The sequence below is a fragment of the Polypterus senegalus genome, chromosome 10, assembly GCF_016835505.1.
Source record: "Polypterus senegalus isolate Bchr_013 chromosome 10, ASM1683550v1, whole genome shotgun sequence".
NCBI lineage: Eukaryota > Metazoa > Chordata > Cladistia > Polypteriformes > Polypteridae > Polypterus > Polypterus senegalus.
Window position 1 is genome coordinate 91,947,724 of NC_053163.1, and position 17,485 is coordinate 91,965,208.

Below are 17,485 nucleotides of genomic sequence, written 5' to 3' on the forward strand. Positions count from 1 at the left end.
GGATGTGAGCAAAACTGGAGCACCACAAGGAACTGCACTGCCTCCTTTTCCCTTTACTCTGTACACCTCAGACTAACTATAACACCAGGTTATGTCACTTGCAGAACTTTTCTGATGATTTTGCACTTATAGGGTGTATTGACAAGGGGAGATGAGGAAGAGTAAAGTTGGCAGGTGGAGAACTTTGTTTCTTGGTGCAGAAAGAATTGCCTAATATTAAAAATCAGCAAAATCAAGGAAATAATTATTGACTTTCGCCATATCAAAGCACTTCTATGTCCAGTAACTATTCAGGGAGGGGATGTGGAGGTGGAGCACTGCTACAAGTACTTTGGGGGTCCACATCAATGAGAGGCTGGGCTGGCCTAGTAACACAGAGAAACTATTTAAGAAAGGGCAGAGCAGGCTCTTCTTCTATCTGTCATGGCAAAGGCACTATATAGTCGTCAACCCGAAGCAGACTGACAACGGAGGAATGTAAAAATGAAACAAAAAGATGTATTTTTTTCAGCTGGGGGCCACGTCTTCCCCGTGTCCCACAGCCCTAAGACAGTCCCAAAACACAAAGCAAAAAGACCACTACAAAACACTCTTCTTTCTCCTCCACTCCTCCAAGGCAGCTTTGTCGTCCTCCTCCCGACTCTGGCACCCAGAGTGGTGATTATTGGCTCCTTTTATAGCCCACCCAGAAGTGCTGAAGGTGCTCGTTGATCTACGTCTGGCTGCTCTTCCAGGTGTGGCTGCGTTTCTGCCCAGACAGACCCGTTAGGCCGTGCAGCGCCATCTGGCGGTGGCCACGAAGCCCAACAGGAATGAGCTCTGGTGTTCCAAAATATTGGCCCAATGCAACCCAGGGGGGCTGACATAGTGTACATCCCATGGCTCCTCTTCCGGATCCAGTGTCAAAGGAGCTTCCCAACCGGGCATGGGTCCCGGCCATTTGCCACACTATCTATCTATCTGTCCGTCTACCCTGTGCTTAGTGGGTGAAACCTCATGAGGTGGGACCATTGATATGCCATCATTGAAAGACAGCTCTCAGTTTATATATTTAAGACTTGAGAGCAGGTCCTTTACTGATTCATTAACTGTTGTTGCTTGAGTTTGTAAGAATTGGTTTTTTGGTTTTTTTTTTGCTAATTCTCATTTCTAGATTTCTTCCTTCTGTTTTTGGGATTGTTGTTTACTAGATTGTGGATTGAATTTGTTTCCTGTGGATCTTCTTTTTAAAAAATCCTTTTTGTACTTATTTTTTCTTTTTCCAGTTCTGTGCTTTTTTTAATTTCAAATAAATATTATTCTTAAAAGCTGGGGCATTTTCTTTTTTTAATGGTTCCCATCCCTTGAAGGCCATTTTGATATATTTGGGAACATTAAGGAATATTTTAAACTTTTGAAGCCAAGACCTCTTTTAGGCCTGTGTTGGACAAAGCTAGCAAGTAGAGTTTGGGGTCCGGCTGCCTAGGGAGAGGTCTATTCTAGGCAAACTAGGGGAGACCCTAGCCTGATTTATGCATCTTTTTTGAGGTATCATGCCCTTTTGCTATTTGGAATACACTCATATTATAATACTTGCAGCAAAAAGTATCTTAGGCAGAATATTGCTGCACGTTCAGAATTCATAAACTGTGGCAGGGTTTGAAGATCAACTATCAATGAGCATTAGGTGAGTATCAGGCCAATATGTAAAATATTACATATTGAGGGGAGGCATAGCAGGCAAGAACTCCATCAAAGAGTAAAGTTCTGAGGCAAGCCCCCAAAAGAGAGAGAAAGTACCAGACTTGCAGTGGCAGAGTACTGGTGCACTAGATGCCAGTGTGAGACCCAAGCAAGTATGGTGCAACAAAGCAAAACTACCAGATGTGACAGAAAGAGAGGAAAGGGGGCAATGTAAGGAAACATTCAGTATTCTCCATGAGGCTAGAGGGAAGCCATCACAGCAAAGAGAATGTGTGTGTCTGACTCTCCACATGAAGGCAGAGAGAGACAATTGAATGCCAAATGATTGCAGCAAAAGAAGGGCTGATCTCAGCCCCAAAAGTGAATGCAGAGTTTATCCATAGGACACTTCAATGAGTCAGCAGGAGAGCTGGAGGAAGCAAAGGCATGGTTGTGAGTTTGAGAGAGATGGGAGAGAGTTTTAGTGGCATTGAAGGGGGGCATAACTGGGTGATCCATCCGTACCTGGCAGGTAGGGGTTCAAATTTTATTAGAATCAGTTCCAGGAGTTTACTTTTATGTTGTTTACTCTGGTCTACTTGGTCTTCTTTGAGTTTTTTTTATCCACCTTTTTTTCGCTGTCTTCTGCAGATGTGCAGAGCCATCAGGGGGTGCAATTTAAAATACATATGAGCTTATGCAGAGTCAGCACATAAGTGCATTCATTTGCTTTCTCCATTAGGAGCTCAGCCATGGCATGTGATTTGGTTCCAGTCATAGAAGAACACCATAATCCCTATGCTTCAGAGTCAACTTTCTTAACCACTAAATCATTTAATCTTGAAGGAGCAACAGACTGCTTGGAATAACGATATTAACAAGTACTGTGCACAGCGAAATTAATGAAAGAGCAGCACAACAAAGATAGCACAGAAAGCGAGGTGCACTGGCCAACAGGACACAATCTGTGTGTGCCAATTGCTAGTGCTGGGAGTACCGTATAGAATTCTTAGGTTAGCTTTCTTACAAGCACTAACTTAGTAAGAGCGAGGAAGCATTCAGATGGATCTGATGGTGATTCAATTACATTACTGTGGGATGCTTTCAATTCTCCAACAATAGCTCCTTTTGTATTTGATTGTTGAGTTAAAAACAGAAGCAAAGATTAATCTGCACAGAGGAACTTATGCCATCTGGTACAAAATCTAAATATTAGAGTGCCAAGGAGAAGTGGGAACTCCAGCTGACATTTTTGGAGGGTGAAAGATTCTATTCGGGTCCGTGGCCACTGTGTTTTATTAGACTTTAAAATCTTTGATGCTTTGTTTTCTTACTTTTTGTCAGTTCAAAAAACTGTGGTATTTTTCTAAACCAAAATGCACATTACATTCATCTATTTTCCAGACCAACATAATCCAATTTTAAGGTTGTAGTGAGCTGCAGCCTCCACTGGTAACACTGGGCACCAGATAGTCTCCAGTCTTGAACTGGGTGAAAGTCTTTCACATGATAATAATATACAGTACATTAATTATACAGTACATGGCATGGCTGCATGGTTTGGAGTACTTAAGAGTGCTAGCACACAGTTCCCCAGACTCTCAAAGGTGTTAAATAAGTAGCACTACAATGTGTTTAACAGATCACTACTCTATACCCATGTACTTGTTACCTTGGCAGCAGCTCCAGTCTAAATGTAGATTATATGTAAGTTGTTTTATCTTTTTTTTTTTTCAAAACAGAAAAATTATGTTATTTTGCCAACTGCATTTAATATATTCTTGTACAACATAGCGTGACATGTTTCATGCTTGGACATGCTAGTAAGAATTTCACTCTCAATTTGTCACAATACTAATACAACTACAAGAGGATTTGCATATTGTACTATACATGCAAAACCCTTAATGAACTTGGAAGATGACAGAGGTCATGCCTCACTGTTTCAAAACAATACAGTTTTACGTTTGGCTTTGTGATGCTGCTCTTAAATTCATTTAAAGTTTATATATATTTATATATGTTTCTGTGTGTGCGTGTGTGTAGCAAAAGGGGCATATCAAAGGCAGGAGCTGATTTCTCTGTGTTATTTGTTTATTCAAGGGCAATAACCCAATGTGCAACCACAATTTAGCAAGGCTATGAGCACACCTTCATACACTGTGTGTGTAAAAAGTGAGACTGCCCAAGAGGGATCAGTTGCACACGAAGGTTTTTTTAATGCAGAGACTGACTAGTGTGTGACTCATTTCAACTCTGGAAAAGTAAAAAAAAAAAACAGTTTTATTGTGTATTTAACCTGCCTCGACCACTCCACAGTACTGGTCTGTATAAACATTATATCACAAAAGCAGAAGCCATTGTTCGTCGGTTAATGGGGAAAAGAGGAGGAAGTCTTTACTGTGAAAAAGGTCCGTTGTTGCGAACTTGACCATGTCTCGGTGCTGGGGGGCGGATACCACAAGGGGCGGATCTAAAACTGTCTTCGGCCAATCAATAATTGTCCGAATGCTTAATCTCCTCCCCTTTATAATTCCAATTTCTGCGCCCTGGAATGTGATTTGAGCTGAGAGGTAGCGTCGGGACTGGGGAGAAGCCTCTTCAAAAAGTAGGGAGACGAAAAGACTTTGAAGGTAAGTCGGTATGGTGCGTTTGCGGTGCAATAACGTGAATTATCAAAGCATGTCTACAACATTTAATGAAACTGTATTGCATGGCATAAATGATTTTGTGGATATCAAGTGCTTTGTTAGTGTCATTTTAACTCAACAAATTTAAGCAGGTGTATTTCTGTTGAAATAGACTTCTTTTTATTGTAAATGCACTTTTTAAAATTTCCAACACATAAAGCTAAGGTTATATATTCGTCATGTGAGCTTTTCTAATAATTTAATTCGCCGAGTAACAGTTTAAAGTTAGGGTAGTTATTTCAGTAGTTTCGAGGTACGGCTGGTGTGCTGGATAGGGGCGAGGAGTCGATTAGCACAAGTAGGCTCACTGTACTCCGTACTCGAAATAACAACGACCCAACAAACCTGTTTGAATCTTCTTATTGCTTCCTTTGATTGTTTATCTTTTGCTTATTTGTGTATCCTGGCTGTTTTATAACCTTATTCGTACACTTGATGCTGATACTTTCATGAAATAGTTTAGTTAATTGTATCCTACCTTTACCTTCATATGATTTCTAAAAATGTACTACGCAGCTTACAGCCCTATCATTCTATTAAACAAGCAAACAAGGCAATTAAATATATTTACAAAAAAACGAAAAAATAATAAAGCAGTACATTGCCTTGGGTTAAAATTATGCAAATATATTAAGTAATGTTTTGAAATAATGATGTACTATATTGCTCTCACTTTTCGGCATCAGTGATTATAGGGGATGAATGCAAATAAAAATAATTTTTTTAATTGTTTCCTACTTAGTAATGGACTGCAACGGTTCAGTGCAATTCTGCAAAACACAGAACATCCTCATATGGGTGACTAAGAGTGACGCTGTTGCCCGTGGGCTTTGGCAGCCTACATTTGATTCCCCATCAATTTGTGTGAAAATTGAAACCTCTCTGTGTCCAATGTGTTGTCCTTTGTGAACCTGGGCTTCCTCCTGCGTCTCATATTTTCTTATCCCACGATAACTAATAGTTCCCATCTCTCTGTCTAATGAAATGCCCCACTGTAAGATTTTGGAATATGATCCATCACCAACTTTAGTAACTTATTGCCAGGTGTGAATTCCTGATTTTCCGGATCAACAGTAATAAAACTACAGTTGCATTCATATCATTGTATCTTGCAAAGCTTCTGCAGAAGAGTCCTGCTGAATACTAAACTGAGCAAGTGTAGCGCAATTTTATTTACAATGTGTTTTGATGAGTTGTAATAGAAAACCATCATTTTAAGTCAAGCAATCATGGATTATTCAGATGACTTTACCACCCCTCCTCAACTATAGCAGACTTGGTGTGACTAAATAGCACTCCTAAATTCATTTTGAGTTGATTAATTTCTTTGCATGTTTTTAGTGTATGCTTGCTAAAAATAATTAAATCAACCAAAGTTTATTGTACTGCTTGTTATTGGTGATGTATAGTAGTTTAGGTATTCCAAATGCCACCATCACAGAATGTATAGCTCTTGAGATTTCTGTACACGTTTGTTGGCATATAGTAGTAAAATGCTCTCAATTGAAAGAGGTGTTCCCCTTATTAACTGCTCACATGATTTTGGTGCACGGTGGTGCGCATGTGTATGTAAAGGATCTTATTTTATTTTTTATTTTTATTTTTTTGTAATAAAAGGAGACGGCGTGACTGGTGTACTTTTACCCTGGTCAAGAAGCTTCAGAGAGTGTTGTTATTCTTCCAATGTCAATATGTTACCCAAGCGCCATTTTCTTGCCATCGCAAGGACATTTAGTTTACATGTCAACAACGTTTAAATACTTAAGTTGACTCCTCAAGTTTGAATTATGAAGAAATCTGGTATTAAACTATTGTGACCACCAATATTGGTTAACATCTCGCTTTACCCAGTAAAGAGTAACACCAGACACAAGGGAAAAACAGTTGGCTCTCCGTTTGGACAGCCCATTTCATGTCCTGAATCAAAAAGTCATTAGTGCCTCTAAGTTACCAGAAATATTACTTTAGAGACAGAGCACTCTCCATTTCCAAAGCAGGTCCAACAAAGAATGGTGGCTTGTGGTTGAGAGATTTGAGTATCTTGGTCACTGGAACTGATGAGGTTTGCAGCAGTTGTACTGGAAGTGGGGTTGTTGATCTTCTGACTGCTTCTCTTCCATTCTAAAGGAAACACACTCCATGTTAATAATCATGCATCACTCTCTTTCTTCCTCCCAATACAACTGAAACCATTTTCTGTAAGACACTGTTGTCCCAAATTAATTCTTTCACTTTTTACAGACTTGAAATTCATTCTAAACATGTTACTGCATCAATTACCACTACATCCAGCCATGTTGTCCTGTGCCTCATTTCCTCTGCTTTCATTACATTGCACTTCTTTATCTAGTTGTGTTCTATATGTTCCAAGCCAACCTGCTCTCTTCCGTATTATTGGTTTTACAAACGTACTTTCTCACAACTATGCACTTGTCTTTGTTTCACTCAGAGAAGAACCACAGATTCTTCTGGTCATTCTTATTTCAGCTTTTTTATCTTTATTTTATATTTTACCTTCTTCTATCCTAAGCTTCATAACTTTTATTCACCTTGTATGTACCAAAAAAGTTATCATGTCCTGCTCCCAAGAGCAATATTTTATAATTTGTTTCCCACTGTTCAGCAAATTTTTAAATCTGAGTGCAGTATAAATGCCCTTTTCAGACCCTCCTTTTCTCCCTGAGTTGAGTGCCCTCAGTATAAGACCGAATGCTTGCTACAGCCATACCAGAACATTCTAGAAAAAAAAATCTTGTTTCTGCAATATGCAATTCATTTCAGTCTATTTGATAAAGCCCGCGTCATGGATGGGAGTATGTAAAAGAAAGGTAAATGACACAAAAACAGTAGCACTGCTTTGATGCTGGGTGCTCCCAATCTGCAAAACAGAGCAGAAAAAAGCATACGCATGGTGTTAGACTGCCATGAAAATGTGAGCGGCTTTACGCCAAGTCATCTCGACGTGAGCGTGGGAACGGGCATACGCAACATTTTTGTGCGTACGCACCGTTTATACATGAGGACCCAGTACTTTTGGAATGCCAAACATAATGTGTTTGCCTGCCGAAATGAATACATTTCGAAGCATTTACTTGCAGAGAAAATTAAATATTCCCAGATTAAGATAATATAAGATATTATTTTCCATTGAGGTATGGTAGGAGAGATTTTTTCTTTTAAGCAAAATGAGAATTCATTAGTAAGCAGAGTTGTAAAGGATACTGTAACAAAGGCGCTATATAGGCGCCTGACCCGACACAGAAAGATACGGAGGCCTGTATAAAAAGTACAAAGACTTTTATTTTCTTCAGCTGTGGGACACGTCTTCCCCGTGCCACACAGCCCAAACACAGTCACAAAGCACAAAACACAATTCTTCACGTCGCTCCACCACTCCTCCCAGACAAGCTTCGTCTTCTTCCTCCCAACTCTGGCTCGTCGAGTGGTGGTGGCTGGGCCCTTTTATAGCCCACCCGGATGCGTTCCAGGTGATTAACCACCTGGTCCTAATTGCACTTCCGGGTGGGGCTGAAGACTCGTCCAGCCGGGCTGTGGGAAGCAGATAGCCCCCCCTAGCGGCCACCCCGGGCCCCAACCAAGCTGTGGAGGACTCCATCTCCCATGGAGCCTTGCGGGCGGTTGGGGAATCACCGTTGGCCAGGGAGGCTGCCACCAAGCGTCCCGGGGGAGGTACTGGAATGCCCATGGTGGCTCCCCCAGAACATAAGCAGCAGGGGAGTCCCTGCCGGGCATGGAACCCGGCTGTCCTTTACAACAATAGATTTGTACAATGTTATCTCAGGTGATGTTTCTCCAAATACACCTGTTTTGTAACAGGAAGTGATTTTAGATCAAATGCTGTCATACAGATATGCAAAAATATTAAACCAAAATGGACTGAGTGTAGAACATTTCTAAACCGTTTGAAGTAACAAGGTGGGTACTTGATGACATTGTGTTGTTCTACTACATCTGACAGACTAATCATAATTCCGTGACCAGGGGCCTCATATATAATACCATGCGCAAAATTGACATATGGACAAAAAATGGAAATGTGCATACATAGAAAAAAATCTAGATGCGTAAATCAGTGTGTACACCAAGTTCCACGTACTTCCACTTCATAAATTCCAGCAAACATGAAATTTAATGTACATACATGCACGTACAGCTCCACCCTGACTCCTTTCAGAATTTCACGTATTTTTAGTATGCAAATCAATATAAATATCATCTTCCATTCAGAGTTTGGTTAAAAAACAATGGATAAGGCACATGAAAAAAGAAGAATTTCAGCAAATGCGAAGTGGAGACAAGGAAAAATGTCTCCATTTGTTATGTCGGGAGTTACAAAATGCAATAGTTGGTGCTGTATGAGATGTGGCCAATGAACTAAGGAATATAAGGTCTGTACTAATTGACTACAAATGAAATGAATTGGTTAAAAAAAATGTTGCATCTGATTACCTGTTTTTACATTCTGCTAATTACATTCAAATGAAGTTTAACACTGTCCGGTCTGGCTGATCACTTGGTGGGTCAGGGTCAGGTTCATCATAGCGCATCTGTGCAGGTACAAGTTAGGGCAGCCATGATAGTTCGAATAGTTTGGCCATTCCATGCACCAAAATATAGTTACAGAATGTTTACAATCAAGTGAATTAAATGTGTAAACGATATGCAATAAATTTTGGTGTATTTGATAAAACCTGCATCATAGATGTGAATCTAAAAAAGAAAAGTAGAGCATAGAAAGAGTAGCACTGCTTTTGACACTGGGTGCTGCCAGTTTGCAAAAACGAGCAGAAACGTGCGTACATAAGGTCTGAGGCTGTTGTGAAAATGTGTGTGGCTTCACGGAAAGTTTAGTTTTTATACACCTTGAAGTGAGGGTGAAAATGGACATACGCAAAATTTTTTGCACATACACACCGTTTATACATGAGGCCCCAGGAGATGAAAGGAATGTCAGGACCAATGCCAATTTCCAAAACCAGTGAATCCGTTCTATCTTTCAGCAAAACCTAAAAAAAGGAAAGTAAAAAATCAAATTCGTAAAATATTTAGCAAAGATCTTTAAATAGAGAATCTTAACCAACAAAAAGCATGCAAGCTCACAGAAGTTTGTTATGATTTATTTGTAGACTCGAATAGGATTGGATCCACTGTGCCAGTACTTAAAGGGTCATGCTGATGATGTCATAATGTACACCTTCTGGGAAAGTCTCCCTAGTGACCCAACAATGCATCTAGACTCAAGATGGCCAAATCCAAAGTAAAGCAAGATGAAGTAAAAAAACACAATTCTATTTACAACAAAACCCCCAAAACCAGAAAAAAATTATATAGCGGTATATTGTATCACATTGGCTACATTTCATTCGATTTTTAAACAAGATATACAGTATGTCAGCAACTTACAGTTTTAAGGTGCAATACAGCACAAACTGAAGAAAAATTTTAATGTGTGACAGAATTTAATTCCTTATCTGCAATTTTAATTAAAAGATCCCTTTCCCACCATCCCATCAGATCGTCTGGGGATAAATTCCTTGAAACACTTTATGTATCTTCTTAAAAGTAACTAGTATAAATCTTAATGGAAGACAAGGGAAGATGGGCAAGTTACTTTAATTAAACTTTAAGCTTTTCAGAATTTGGCAAGAATTAATTCATTCAGTAATAATAGATATGAACAACTACTTCAGACAGGACTCTTGTCCTTTAGTTCTTTATATTCGTTAGTGAAAAGGATCAGCTGTTCAACTTGACTTACGTAAAAAAATTTTTAGAACACAATATTATTGTATTGATTGTACTGCTGGCTGAATTTTGTTTTACCGTTTTGTGTTTTGTTCTCTTAATAAACCTTTTCAAAATGTAATTTTTACATCCAGCTGCCCCTTTGGTGCTATAATAACCTGAAATTAATTTCACACAGTGTCAAGATGCTAGATGTTATAAGGTAAAAGTGTATTGGAATAATTTTTTTAAAAGCTGAAGAAACACAGATTGAATAATTTTTGGACTAACATCAATCAAAACATAATCCGGTAAGTCATATTTCCATCCAAAGACCAAGGTCTAGAAATCAAGAAAACAATGCAGCAGATAATGAATTCTACAAAGAGAGTGTGGCAGTAGGGGGCACTAGTGCTCCCTTGAACCCTCAGGTACAACTCCAGACACCAGGTAAAAGTCCAAGACTTTTATTATTCTTCTCAGTGCACCAAGCACCCTCCACACTACTCATAGAAAATCACTAATTCCAACACAGTACACTAATCACTCCTCCTCGCCCAGACACTTTGCTCCTCTCCCTCCCAGCACAGCAAAGCATCTGGACTGAGCCTTCATCCTTTTATAGCCCCTGACCCGGAGGTGTTCCTGTCCCAGCAGTCCACAGTTCCTTACTCCGTCCGGGTCAGGGCAATCAATCCATTACTTTAACCCAGGAGCACGACATTCCTTCTCCGGGGTCATAAGGCATCACAGAGCCCATAAGCCCCCACAGCGACTCCTGGTGGTCCCCAAGGTATCCAACAGGGCTGTGTATAAATACTATAAAGTCCATAAGGCCCTGCTGGACCTCGGGGCACGATCCTGCTGTCGGGAGAGCTCCTCCTGGCGGCCCGGGGGTGAGGACCGGCATGGGAAGCCAGCAGTCCTCCACAAGAGCTTTCCAAGGCAGGAAACTCTCATGACACTAGAGAAGTAAACAGTAGTGACATGCAAAACTTTTCGTGATTTGTGATTTATTTAGTTCAGTTCACAAGAATGATTAGAATCTTTGAATCACTGATTCATTCATTTCCAATACAGCACCAAGCTATATCTTAGTTTAAAATCTAGAATAGTGTAACAACTTTAAGCACCAAACAATATAAACAATATAAAAATCAAGCAACAAAATAAATAATTCACACATAATAATAATAATCAAACAAACATTTTATGGCCTGGATGTCAAAAGAAACACATGTGAGTGATTCCATCTTTTATGACTAAATAAAATTGATTTCAGTTTTGGATTTAACTAGCGTATAATATATAATATATAAACAGAATGAGATATGTTGTGTATGACAAAGTTCTATGTGCCTGTAATATGCTGTTAGTGTATGCTGCAGTTAAACCATAGGCTAGCAAAGTTGTGTTGTTCATATTATAATAATACATTTATAAATGTAGCTCCATAAAATTATTAACAATTTCTAGTAGATGGCCCTCTGTCAATTTTTGTGTCTTTTGTACAAATGCAAACAGGATTAACAACAGATGTCATTTTACTTTAGTAAATGTCAGTTTTGATCTTTCTCTGTATCACACACTGTAATTTCCTGCAGTTTCTTTGTTTTATATCAGTCTTTTCTGATGCAACACATATCATCAGTGAACTGAACTGAGATTCAATGTACTGCGAGTCTCTTGTCTGCAGTTCGTGATTGAACTTGCAGTGGTTCTCCAGATCAGTAGGGTCATGCTGGTTCATTCAATCTGAGATGGTCAGAGTGAACTGATCAATGGGAGGTGCTTGGTGTCATCTACCAAGTCAGTCATTGGCTAGTTGTCATCATGACTGTTTTGCTGAAACAGTTTTTGATAGATTGTTTCCCAAAGACAGCAGGCATTTAAGTGAAGTTAAGATGATGGCTCCCTACTTTCACAGAATGCAATATAAAATGTAGCATGCATTGCACATACCTTGAAAGGACTTATTCTTCAATGTTATTGTACCAGTATATTTGTTCAGAACCCAAGACAAGTACAAAAGAACTAGTTTGCTCATTCATTGCACATCACTATTTAACAGGTTTATCCTAACCAAACTCCTATTAATAGTGCAAGAATGCAGGTTTTCTGTCTCTGTGAGACACAGAAGTCAGTGGGAAATGCAATGAGAGGAAAGCAGAGAAATTCAACAATTAAACAAAAATGTTTTGGCCCTGACAGTTTAGGGGTAGCAGTATAAAATACATATACCATTACTGTATCACAGATAGACAGATGTAGAGAAATAGTTTGATTATTTGTCCCCAGGGGGAAATTAAAGTTTTACAGAAGTTAAAAAAAAATAATACTGTAATAAAAACAAACAACAACCCCCATACCCCAAACACACAGAAAAACTTTTGGCTTAGATAACATATCGAGTGAGACAGTAAGATTTATTTCACACATACAGAAATATCCCACTTTACATCATATTAGAAAAAGTGTCTCAGACAGGTAACAGGAAAGTACTGTATTGCAAAAGAAAACTGGTGGAAAATGTGTTTAATTGGATGGAATATTGATTTTGGTATTTTTCTGATTTTATTCCAGCACTAGCTGCAAAAAACAGGGGGATCTGGCATAATGGGCTATCCATCCATTCTTTTGAAATTGCTGGTAGGTTTTACGGAGTGTTTATTCATTTCTCACCTCATCTGTCACGTGTATACCTTTCTCTTGCTAGTGCAATTGTCTGAAAAGAAGAGTGAGTGTCTCTGTTCAGCTTAATGGTAAGAGTTATTCCTCATGGAGGAGACCTCTAGCACTTATGTAACATCTGATATTGGCACTTCATAGGAAATTGGGGCAGTCACTTTTAGGACCTCAGTCCATATAGCAACAAAATGGTGTTATAAATACAGTAAAACCTCAATTATCCATCAGGGGGCAAGACCGAGGCCATGACGGATAAGAGAAAAGGTGGATAACTTTAAAAATGATATAAAGTAGGTTAGTTTAGTGAATAGTTGTATTTATTTACAAAACAAAACTATATTAACAAAATCTAATATAGTATTAAAAAGTTAATTAATTCTTATAGTATTAAAATGACCAATGTAATAAGCAAATACTGTACAACTCAGAGGTACTGGAGTTTTTCTACATTTTTTGTTCCATGACAAATGGTGCTCCATCTTATACCCCATTAGGGTTACAGAGCATACCTCCAAAACTCATTTGAGGAGTACATTAGCTTGCCGTAATGAGAATGTTATGAGTACTGCCACTGAATATACTGTATATAACACGGATCCTTGTGACTGCAGGACTGCATGGCTAATTTAGATGCATAATTAGCCATGTGCTGCCCTTACCAGTTAAAACAAGCCTTAAAGGAACACTCCAGCCTCGAGACCCTGTTGGAATAATAACAATAAAAAAAAGATTCATTACTATTTAGAAGGGGATTCTAACTTCTTGGTGGAAGAATAAAAAGTGCAAAGTATCTGCACATATAGATTGGACACAACAAAGACATTAGAGCTGCGCCCTGAGCATAACTTCAAATAATGGAATTAGCCAATCGCACACCACGATTCTGAGGCACAGCCAATGTGAGCTCCGAGACTGGATCTCTGTAATGCAATGATATATTTTTTTTTTTTACTTATTGTTAGTTTGTGGCCATTTGATGTTCATTGTTTAAGGTTATCCTTTGTCTGCGTCTTATGTTGTTTGATGCACAGTGGCGCAGTGATTTCCACTTGACCCTCACACCTCACATAACACTTTTGTCCACAGTAATTAGTCCAGCATATGTGGCAGACACTTCCCTAGCCCTCTGGGATGCTTATAAGACTATTGCACCATTATAATTCACTCAAAGCTAGTTCTGTTCCATCTTCTCTTTTAACGTCAGTGTGTTTCATGGAGTTCAAAGTTCCTGAAAATGATTGTGATTTTGCCAGATTTCTCTAAATTCCTTGCAAAGCTGCTTATCACTGTCCATCACCAAGGGTCCTCTGTCCCACAACCCATTCTTGAAAGTAGATGTATATAAGTGCAGTTGACGTTTCAAACATGACAACACTCGACCACACACCTTCTTCAAATTTGAATGTATTTTATAGCACTGGTACTGGTAGTGGAAAATTTAGGATGTCCATTGCACTCTGTTTGACTAATTAGCTTTAAACACACTTTAAACAGTCACAGATGGAAGCGTCCACAAGATCAATTTCCTGAGGGAAATCGTTCCTTCTCCTGGTTTAAACAATCTGTCAGAATATTTCAGAAATCGATAAACTTATGTTGAGGAGCTGATCATGCAGTGCTAAGCGCAGTAGCACGATTTCGAGAGCAACATGCCTAATTTAGTGTGGTTATTTTTTAAACTAACAAGTAACCTAACACAATATTTATTTTATTTAAGTAAAAATATCTACATCATTATTATCCCAGTAGCACTGGGTATAAAGCAAGAAGCACAAGTACAGATGCCCTGCTTCTTTGCGGAGCTCAATTGCACAGCCAAGCAGGAGAGTGTTCTACATGCAATCTGTTAACAGAACCATATTAATAAAGTGTCAGTTTAGTTTTAGCCCAGCTATTTGCTATAGATATGTTGAAACAGTGTGACTGGGTGACGCAACTGCCAATGTTCATACATCGAATCATTGGGGGCTCAGTTTAAAGATATAAAAAGTGGATGAATGTTATTTACTTCAGAGTTCATAAAGAACTAAATATTTATTAAACACAAGTAAATTATTACAGGCTTCATGCTTGTTTTCAGAGTCATGGTGGCCAATAATAACGTTTAACTCTTTTTTGCACATTTAAATGACATTGGAGTGCTTTGTCAAAGGAGCACTCCAGAATATCACCTACACATGTAAATGCGTGTTTTTAAGAAATCAGGTTTCTGCCTTAACCAGGTTACTCACCTTCTCCTGGTTATGTGTGTACATGTAAACTCATTCAATGTTGTGATTCCCAGAATACAACAATAGCAAGGTGTAAGGCCTCTAAAATGGAGCCAAAAACAGGCCAACACCCAACTAAGCCTGCCCAGAAAAAGCTTGTTTTCAGCAGCCCGAGCGACTACAAAAAATGGCTGGCTTCGGTCTGCACCTAAACAAATGACACTTTAGCTTCAGAATATTCCAGAATATCGGAATAGTCACAATACCTAATCAAAATGCCCAACAAAAGAGAGGAGAACTGTCAAACCATGGTTTGTAAAGAGCATGGCAAAAATGAATTTTTATAAAAGAGAGGTTTTATTTACACAAAATAGAAAATGTGATAAAAAACACAAAAGAGCGAAAAGGAGGCAAATGAGTTCCTTAAACTCAATCCAATTGTAATCTAATAAATGTTAGTAAAACCAGTAAATCCAGAGAACATAATGAGCAATATTTAAAGGAAAGACAAAACCACCTGCACTTGAGTGCATTTAGATGAACCTCAAGGGACTACAATACTCAACCTTTCTTTATTGGCTGGAGGCAGTCCATTAGTGGTGAGGTAAGGGTTGCCAACCCCACGGGGGAACCACCTACCAAATACTTAAAAACATAGGAGAACATAATTGCACACATAGAAACTAAATTAACATAAGATATTTAATTAGGCAAGTAATATAGATAAATAGCAATAATAACAAATGATAACATTAACAATGAACAAAAAATACATAAAAGAGAAATTTAAACAAATCAGGTAGCCACCAATAACGCAAGTTTAAGTCCTGGAAGCACACTGCCATAGATTTATACAAACTAACCACTTGTGAGAGAGACATTTGTGGTCAGTAAGACCGCTGTCTACAACTGTATTTGTGTATTGTGCACGGCCATTCGAGAATGATGAGCAGGTACATCAAGTTAACAGGCATTGAGGAAACAAAATAATTGAGTTGAACACATAAACTGTACCTATTCTTTCCCCAGCTGAAGTAAAAAAAAAGTAAATATTGTAATAATTTTAAGTTCTCCTCTAGATTGTGTATGCATTTTCACATAACAATTAGCAAGGCACAGCAGTGTGGAGATGGAAGTGACATGCCACTGCTGGCTGTTCTGTAGTCAGTATGCCAGGCTATGCAGTCCACAAAGAGGAGTCCTTCCTTAAATTCCAAGCTGTCCTGCACCATTAAGAGAAAGTCTATTAATCCTTGAGGAAGAAAGATCTATTACTACTTGCAGATGAGCCACTCAGTATTTTCTGGGGAGGAAGTCAGATAGCAAAGCATCACTCATTGAATGTGTCACTATTTAAAATGTTAAGACGTGCCGTATTTTCCAAACTGAGAAGATCTAAAACCTCAAAACTTCTAACCTACTCAAAAATATTTAACTTAATTTAATAAATTAAATCAAGAATTAAGAAATCAAAACCACAAAAATATAAGTTTAAAAACAAAAATAAGCAAAAAGAGGAAAAAGTACTAAATTTAATTCACAAAAAGTTATTCTACTTAAAAGTAAAATATGGCAGGAAATTGTAAAACAAAAGAAAAGAATGAATGTGGTCAACAACAAGAAAAACTGAGTAAAAAAAACCTGAGAGATCCAAATGACAGCGATGTGCAAATGCTAAGCAATATCATAGTTAGAAGACAAGAGCAAAAATATCTAGAGCCACAATTCAAATAGAGTTTTAATAAATTGTATGCACTGTCTTGGACAACCAAGAAATGTACATCTCTGACCTTTATATTGTTGCGATGGTGATGTTGTACTTTGTGCACTTCCAGCTGTCTCCACATGGTAATACGCAGCAACTATTGACAGTCGGACCCCAAAATGGTGGTAGAAGAAAAAATGCTGGCACAAAAACACCTGAAAATAAACTAACTTTTACAAAACAAAAACAAATGCAAAATGTGTGAATAAAGAGATTCCCCAGTCTAAAATGGGTAGTAGAGCTCATAAAAATAAAGAGCCCAAAAATTTTGCAACAAACCCAGATAACAAACGTGTCACATAATTAACCAAAAGTCAAAGTGTGTAAACTAAAAATCAAAATCCTTAAAAACAAAGCTCTAGTGTAAACCAACAATACCCAAAAGACATAAGTTTAAAGACAAAAATACAAAGTAAAAGATTAAAGGTTTGTAAATTAAGTAGAAGCCCCCATGACAACAAAGAGCAAGGGACTGGCAGAAAAGAAGAAACACAAAAGAAAATCTAAAAAGAACAATGGCAAGGCAGCAAGAGGAAAACAAATACGCATAAGGAAAAATCCAAACACCACTTATGATATCCACCTGTGTCGTGATGTTTCCTCAGATCTCCAGTGAATGTTCAGCACTCGCAGTAACTGTTAATCTAGAGAAGCATATTATACATTTGTTTGATTGCTGGTATTGTTATTTCACAGAGAAAGGTATATAAATTCAGCATTTAACA

The 17,485-nt window shown here is 38.3% G+C and overlaps 1 protein-coding gene across 2 annotated transcripts in view; it reads left to right on the forward strand.

Moving 5' to 3' along the window:
- Positions 1 to 4,212: 4,212 nt before the first annotated feature.
- The window catches only part of LOC120537320 (tumor necrosis factor receptor superfamily member EDAR-like), a 44,741-nt gene continuing 31,468 nt past the window's right edge, over positions 4,213 to 17,485 (forward strand). For both annotated transcript variants that reach the window (XM_039766186.1, XM_039766187.1), the window contains exons 1-2: positions 4,213 to 4,295; positions 12,681 to 12,746. In XM_039766186.1, coding sequence (XP_039622120.1) covers positions 12,714 to 12,746 — 33 coding nt within the window. In that variant the 5' untranslated portion in view covers positions 4,213 to 4,295; positions 12,681 to 12,713. The remainder of the gene's footprint in view (positions 4,296 to 12,680; positions 12,747 to 17,485) is intronic.